Here is an 8,406-nt window from a genome sequence, read left to right as displayed (position 1 = left end):
TTGCAGTTTTCATACTTTGAAATCTTGGCTACTCACTAACCTTTTCTTTTTCTTTTTGGTGGTACCAGGAGTCAAACTCAGGACCTAGCACTTGTCAGGCAAGCACTTATTTCACTGGGCTATCTCTGAGCCACTACTCACTAACATTTGTCACCACAAAACCAATACCTGCAATGTTGTTTTGGTCATTAACAGACATGGGCAAGAAGCAAAAATTTGAGTCACCCAGTGAAAATATGCCCGCCCGAGATAAAGTAACACTCTGCCTTTTTTCAGCTGCTCTACTACGAATGAGTATTTTTTTTGTAGTTAATTCACTGCTATTTTTTTCATTTTTTGCTTTTCTTTGGTGATTTTGTTATTGAAAATTGCTCACAAGCATAGATAGGGTTGAAGCGCTGTCTGGTGTTCCTAAAAGGGTGTGCCTAGGAGAAAATGTGTGTATTAGATAGAGAAGCTTCCTTCAGGAATGAGTTGTGGTGCTAGTGTCAATGACTTCAATGTTAATGAATCAATATATATATTAGATAAGGTGTCTTCACACAGAAGCAGACATAAAACAATGTTATATATTAACCACTTGATGAAAATGTAACCAGAGGCTCACAGGAATCTAATGTATATGATAACAGCATTAATTCAGTTTTGGAATATTTAGTATCTTCAGCATGGAACATAACTACTCTGAATAATGAGAATCAACTGTGTGCACATGGTAGAAACAAAAGTAGGTGATATTGAATAATGAAAGCATAGACAGTGAGAAAGTAAGAGGGCTGCAGAAGAAACCCTAAGAACATCACCACTGGCAAGGTAGACCGAAAATATTAGGGGATGCTCAAAAGGATTAGCCAGTGAGTAAGAAGTGTTGAGAAGTGCTCTGAGACTCTCAGAAAAGGGATAGTCACCAATGTCAGGAGCTACAGCACAGCCCCAAGGGACCCAGAGATGGCATAAAAAGAAAACTGTGCACTTTTGAATGCAATGGACTTCAATTTAAATCTTAATTCTGCCATCCAATAGTTGAGACACATGAATAAATTCATCTTACTTCTTTTTATTCAATTACTTCTATAAATGGAACTATAGGTAACCCAGAAAGGATTTGTAGATTACACAAAATGGCATATGCAATCCATGAAAATTATCAACTGTAAATATTCTATTTTATAAATATTTTTAAAATGACTTTTTAAAGAACAAAACAAAGCCATTGTATATTTCAATGGCCTCTGATCTTGACATCAGTGGTATCCAGAATTAGTAAAATTACACAAATTTGAATTCCATTTAAACTGTCAAGTTGGTGTTGGGAAGTTTATACCCACCCCCATGGTTAAGTCTGTATTTCATTCTATCTCTCCTACCTGTGTGATGAATCTCTGTTGGTGCATTTTGTTATTTCTTGACTTTCAATGAATGGAAATGAGCACTAGAGGTTAGTCAAACCTGGGTTTGGGTTTGAGATCCAATTTTTCTTCACTCATTCATCCATTTATTCACTTATTCAAAGTATGTGTTTCTTCAGAATCTGCTTGGGGTCCACCTCACTCATCTACATTTGTCTCCATTCCATTATTATATCCATCTTTCCTCACTTCTAAATTTCACCTGTGAGTTCTCTGTTGACATGAATATAATATTCCAAGCCTCTGTATACTGACACAGGTCCTTGACTTCCCATGTGCTCCTTTCTAGTCCAGTGTTAACCACAAGCATCTTCAAGATTCAGTTGGCATTGAGTTCTATGGGTAATATTTCAATGAAGTGACAGAAAATTCAAAATTATATCAGGACAACAGAGGAAAGATTTAGTATCTGGTACTGCCATTTACTACAGGATGAATTTAGTTGCTGTCATCTGATTTCCTTAAGTAAAATATGGTTATAAAAATGCTTACCTGGCAGAGGGATAAATGAGATTATCTGTGCAGTAAACTGTAAGGAAGAAACAAATTCTCCCCAACTCTCCCAGAGTCTCCTTCTGGGTCACAAAATTAAACTGAAGTAAACAGATTAACAGGAGAAAACCATGGGTACTTTATTTTATAAAAATGTCTACATAATCCCAATGTGATTACACATGCCTTCTAATCCTAGCACTCTGCAGGCTGAGCCAGGAGGATCATCACATGCTTGAGGCCAACCAGGGACACAGTTAGTTCAAGGCCACAGTGAAACACTGCCTCAAAAAACAAAAAGTTACATGAGCTTGGGTGTCTTCACCAGAAAATGAAGAGTAATGGTTCGGTTCATATACTACTGAACAAAGAATGGCAACTGTGGAAACCTAACTATGGAGAGCTGGATAAGTGTGTGCCTCTCTTACTTTTCTCTCATTGCTGGGACAAACACCCAACACTCACAATGAAGGAAGGAAAGGTTTATCTAGTGCAGTTAGTGGAGACTTCAGTCCATACTCTGTTGGCTCCAAGGCAGAGGGCAACAGTTCATGGTAGCAGAAAGCAAAAAGAGCGGACGAAGAGCAGCAGCTGCGGCGTCCATCAAGCCTCTCTCCTCCTACACTGACTGCGAAGACCAGAGATCCTCCGAGAAAGTGGCAGTGGCTGCTGAAACGATCAGTGCTCCTCCGAAGTGGAACAACTGCATCAATCAAGCTCCTCCAAGGAAGTAGGGTGCACAGAAGCTTTCCTCAACCCCTTTTCATACCCTATTTGTGCTGAGTCCTTCTAGGGTGGGCCCTCCCCACACGGGTGGAGGGCCCCCATCCCCAGAGCATGGAATCACCAGGCAGATCCAGCCAAGCTTCCAACATCTCAAGCTGACACAACATATGGACCACCATCACATGAAAAGGTCACAACGTATGGACCACCCACCACCTCTCCTCCCTGTCTATGGTGGGAAGCTTTCTTTCCACCTGGAATAGGAAAGACATCTTTCACACAGTTCAGCTTCTCGCCTCCAGAAAGGAAAAGGGAAGTCGGAGTGATCTTGCATCTGCTGGTTTTCAAGTGTCTTGAGTTTAAAATAATCAACCTAGGAAAGCAGCATATTTTGGGGTAGCATGCTCTGGATTCCAGCACTTAGCAGATACCAACAGGTACCAGCAAAATAGTCCTTGTCGTATTTTCCCATCGCTGAGACAAAATACCCAACAGACACCTTTAAAAAAGGAGAGGTTTATCTTGGCTCACAGTTTGGGTCCATGGCAGGCTGGCTCCAAAGAGGAATCCGGGTGGCAGGGGAGCACAGCGGAGAAAAGTCCTCCAGCCAGGACAACCAGAAGCAGGGAGAGCAAGGAGGAACCCAGGAACAGAAGGTACCCTTCCCGGTCACAGCCCCAGGGACCCCCCCTTCCCCCCACAGTACATTCAGCACTGACCTCATGACCGATGAGTCCCCATGACCGGTGAGTCCCCTGCTGAGCGCAGCACCCCAGGATCTACTCACCTTCCACACACTTGAGGTTTTTGCAGGACATTTTAGATTTCGGCCATAATGCTCCCCTCTGCACCCCATGTCTCTTGCATAACACTTCCCACCAAGCTGTCCTGCAAGTGCTTGTCACCTGTTTGCTCCTTTCTTTTCCCCACTAGACTGTGTTTTCTTAGCACTGCGGCTGTTTCTTTTCGCTTTGTCGCCTCGGGTCATGAGAGGCCTGGGACAGGTCAGGAGTGCTAAGTCAATCCCAGCCCAGGGAGGAGAGGCGAGCAGGCCCCGGCTCTGAGCGCTGAGTGTCAGAGGCGCTGTGTCCCGCGCCCTCAGCAGAAGCTCACGCTGCGAAGGGGACCGACGCACCAGCCATCCAGTCCAGGGAGAGATGAGAAAGGCGAGAAAGCTGGAGACGAGAGGCTGCCGCGCGCGCTTGGTGAATACCAGAGTCGTTCTCACTGCGGCCTCAAGAGGGCCGCAAGTCAACTCTTCCCTCGCGGGCGACCTACAGAGCCCTCGAGCGCGAGCGAACGAACTCGCGACAAGGCTCAGAAGCTCCTGCGAGGCAAACCTGACAGAACAGGCGCGAACCGGCGAGACGGACACGCCGCCCGGCGGCGCGGGAGCGCGCACGCACACGGAGGCCCCCGCCCCTCCGCGCTCGTCCCGCTGTTGCCAGGCAACCAACCAGTCCCGGAAGTCGTGGGCCGCGCGCCCCCGCGGGCGCCGCGAGGCGGCTGAAGATGGCGGAGGGCGGCAGCGCGGAGAGGGACGAAGCGGAGCGGAGGTCCGCCGGGACGCGGCCTCCGAGCGCGCGGGACTTGCAGGTGCGGAGGGCCGCAGGCGCGGAGTGTGGAGGGAAGGGGCGGCGGGTCCCCGGCCGGCTGGCCTCCCGGTGCCCTCCGGGGACTGCGTTGCGCCCTGCGCCGGGCCGCGGGAGGCGCCTTGGCGCGGGGACACACAGGGGCGCGGGCTCCAGCGCCGGGCCGCGTGTCTCCTCCGCTTCGGGCACGAGGCAGGACGTGGTGTCCAGAGCAGCGTCCTGTGGAGCCCGAGAGTCGCGCCCGGAGCCGCCTCCTTCCGGAGACTTGGTGTGGTGTCCATAGCTGGTCCCCGTCGGCAATTGCCTGTGCGCCGTGGCGTGTGCTCGCGCGTCGGGAGAGCCCTTCTCATGTGCTTACCCAAGTATAAGTGTCTTGCCTTGCAGCTCTTCTTTCCTAAAGGGTAAACTAAAGCACCGCGTCCTGCAGCCATGTAGCCAGACTGTAAATGCTGGGCTGCAAAACAGCGCTTGTAACAGGTGAGCAGATGAGACTCACAGTGTTGCAGAACAGGCGGCAGCTAACCAGCTGCAGGTGCAGCGTCTGAATTTATCAGGCGCCAGCCCACTTACGTTGGACTTTCTCTGCCTCCTCATAGAGTTGTAGATAGACTTCAGCAAGTAAACAGCGGTCACGAGTTATAATTTAAAATAAATGAAATTGAAATGATAAACCTTGACAGAGAAGATTTGTAGCCACACCTTTATTCTACTTCGAAGAACATGTTGACTACCTGCCACACAATCTTGAGGTCTGGAGAAGGCACAGAGAAACCATGCATCATACGTGGTTAGTGCTGGATACTGTTGAAGGGTATTACAATTTGCAAGACCCCATAGATTTGAAGGAAGTGTGTCAGTTGGATTCAGTGGACCAATACAGTATCTAATTGCAATAAATGCAGCTTTGGCTGTGAGTGGCCCTGTAGCTGATTAACTCGTTAAACTAAATCAGTGGAATGGCTGACCAAGTTGTACCCAATTAAGTAGTTTTCGCTGCCTTCTTTCCCTTTTTCTGTAAATGCTATCAGATCATGTTGTTGCTTGGAGTTCGGTTCTAAAAATGTGGAAGTGTACAGGCATTTTACCTTTAGTAAACCTCACTTTTTAAAGAAGTAGTCTGTGAATGTTTAGCGCAGCATTTTAGGATGAAGCACCATTGAATGCCAAGCTAAGATGAAGAGTATAGCCGGGGCAGGGGCTTCGATCTCTTGGCCTTCCATGCCGGCCCCACCCCCAAGGCACGCTGAGACGGCAATTGAGACTGGGCGTGTTGGTACGCGCCTGTAATCCCAGCTCTTGGGAGGCTGTAAACAGGCAGATCAGTATGGGTCCGATCTAGTAGTGAGACCCTGAACACCCTGTAGACCCTTCCCTAAAATACAAAATAAAAAGAAGAAGAGTTTAGAGGATGGAGAGATCAATGTAAAGTGAGGAATGGACAGGGCCCATAGTGGAGTCAGTAGTATAAATAATGCAAGGCATAGGATATACAAGGCTGTTTTTACCTCATCTTTTCTGATACCAACCTAACACCTGGCCTTTTGGCTGAGATCTGGTACAGTAGCTAATATGGACCCAAGAGGCAGAATGGGTGCTAAGAAAAAAGGATCAGTGGCCAGATCCACTTTGTTTTGTATCTTGCCTTGCAAGTTAGTGCCCTAGGTGTATGAATATATGAGAAATTTATTAACCTCTTTGATCCTCAGTACTTTTTTTTGTAAACTAAAGGTAATAGTTGTAGTAGTGTAAGTGTTAAACAATGTCTAAAAAGAGGCTAGGTCCTATTTCTGTTTTATCCTTATTCTTTGCTTGTCAAATATGCTCTACATTCACCAGTTAGTGTGCTTTAATGTCATTAAAAATTAGACATCTTAACCATCTGTCCCAATTTTCCTCCAGGATAATGTCAAAAGAAAATGGTTTGTTTCCATATAGGTTGAAATTTGGGGTAGGGGCTGGATTAAAGATGGCTGTAATTAGAGTTAGGATTTGGCTTGGTAAAGGTGGTCTGGATATCTTAGGGTTTTTTCCAGTTCTTCACATACTTAATTCTAGTGGAAAGTTGATCAGTACATGTTAACTCTCTTCCCTAGTAGGTTTGGGATTAGAAATGTTTCAAATACTATAATTTGTGTAGACGCTCCACTTGTACTCCCTAAGGCAGAGATCTCAAAGCTGAAGTGCTCCAGAATCTGAAGCATGTGGAGCACCATCCTGATGAGGCGTTTTCTGTTATTGAAATGTCATCTTACTTAATTTTGAGATTTTGTTATTTATTCAGTTTGATTAGTATTTCAATTTTGGTTAAATTATTCCACTTTGTCTTTGGTGTGGTATAAACTTTTGTAAAATATAAATTTGAAAAAAATGTGTATTTACTAGTGAATCCATTACATGTGATACCACATGGCATCAGTTCTTTCTAAATGTCACTTATTTGTTTCAAAATTAATGATATTCCATAAATAAATAAATAACTGTAGTAGGTCCTTTCAGGCAGATAGACTCACTACTGTCATTTTTCCAGTATTCCTATTGCGTAAATGCATGACTCATATTCCCATGGAGTCAAAAATACTTGCTTTATTCATTTGTTTTACAGAAGAAAAACACTGTTGGATAAGTAATGTTTTATTTAAATCTTAAAGCAAAAAGCAAGATATAAACACATAGCAAATAATCTCAATTTAAAAATCCATAAGTATTTAAACTATGTTTATGTTTCATGTTGTGTTATAGTCTTTAGAAAATTCAATGTGCCTGCTATATACTATGTTACAAATAATTTAGGACACTTAAATTCCAGTAGAGTGGATACTATAATAAAAATACATAAATGCAAGTGGAGTATCCCTCCTTAACCTGCAAAATCCAAAAATTTGCAATGGTCCAAAGTTCAGAGTGTTTTAAACATATGAGGTGTGGCTTTTGGAGCATTTCAGGTTTTGTGCATTTGTATTAGAAATGCTCAGCTGGTAACGTCTGTGGAAACACTACAAAATCTGAAACTTTGAACTGTGAAACGCTTCTGGTCCCAACCCTTTCAGATAAGAGATAATTAACCTGTAATGACAATATGATGTTTACTATAAATGTCATAAGGGAAGAATATATGCACTGAGGATTTACAGAAGAAAGATGCTTAGTTAAGACAAAAGTTTTTACATAAGGTGTCTTAAATAGGCTTTTGAAATACAGGTGACATTTCCATTAATGAGAATAAAAATACTATGAAAGTAATTCACAGAGCCACAATACTGTAAAAGAAGTCCATAAAAGAATGCTGTTTTGAAGATATTTCAGGGAGGTGAAATTAATGAAAATTTTAAAAACAAGTCATCAGTCCATTACTCCCTGTCTTTGTTTTGTTTGAGTTTGCTTTTGGAGGTGATGTAGTAGTGAAGAATCGTAAGAGATACATACCATAGATAATACTGCTGAAAGAAAGGAAATACTGGGGAAAATGAAATCACTAATGCAGTGAGTTTTAAATATTTGTAAATATAGTATCTTCTATTGACAGAGCTAACATGTTGTGTTTTATGATTCTTTCAAATGACCTTCAAATAAGGCCTTTGTTAACATTTAAAGTTATAAAAATTAGGGCTGGCCTGATAGCTCAGCGGACTAAAGCACCTTCTTAGGCAGAGTACTTCCTGTTTTGCTGTGCTGGCCCCGTCCCCAGGTGCTCTGAGACTGCGATTGAGACTGGGCCTGGACGTGGTGACACGCACCTGTAATCCCAGCACTTGGGAGGCTGAAAACAGGAGGATCACTACGAGTCCAGTCTACATAGTGAGACCCTGTCGACCCTGTCCTAAATACAGAAAAAAAAAAGTAAGGCTCAGAGAAGTTAAATAATTTACCAAAGGTCATATAGTAAGTGCCTAAGTTAAAATTTGAATTCATATCTTTAATTATTGAATTTATTTAAGATTACAAAGCAATTTGTAATTTGGGTTTCTAGCAAAATTACCATATTAGAAACATAAGCTTGCCTGGCAAGCGCAAAGGCCGGGGCCAGGAAGATAGCTTAGTAGAATAAGCACTTGCCTGGCACGCAAAAGCCTGAGTTCAATCCCTGATTCAGCCAAAAATAAAAAATAAAATAATTTTTAAAAAGGAGGGGTGTGGGAAGATGGCTCAGTGGAATAAGCGCTTCCCTGACAAGTGCAAGGGCCTCCCCA

General features: G+C 43.6%; 1 protein-coding gene across 3 annotated transcripts in view; it reads left to right on the top strand.

Annotated features, from left to right (window-relative positions):
- The first annotated feature begins 4,110 nt into the window (after nucleotides 1-4,110).
- The window catches only part of Ubxn2b (UBX domain protein 2B), a 30,747-nt gene continuing 26,451 nt past the window's right edge, over nucleotides 4,111-8,406 (top strand). For all 3 annotated transcript variants that reach the window (XM_023717730.1, XM_023717729.1, XM_004633362.2), the window contains exon 1: nucleotides 4,111-4,223. In XM_023717730.1, coding sequence (XP_023573498.1) covers nucleotides 4,140-4,223 — 84 coding nt within the window. In that variant the 5' untranslated portion in view covers nucleotides 4,111-4,139. The remainder of the gene's footprint in view (nucleotides 4,224-8,406) is intronic.

Source organism: Octodon degus, unplaced genomic scaffold, assembly GCF_000260255.1.
Source record: "Octodon degus isolate 3935 unplaced genomic scaffold, OctDeg1.0 scaffold00054, whole genome shotgun sequence".
Taxonomy (NCBI): Eukaryota; Metazoa; Chordata; class Mammalia; order Rodentia; family Octodontidae; genus Octodon; species Octodon degus.
Note: the sequence above shows the minus strand (reverse complement) of the source record. Positions and strands in the feature narration are given on the sequence as shown.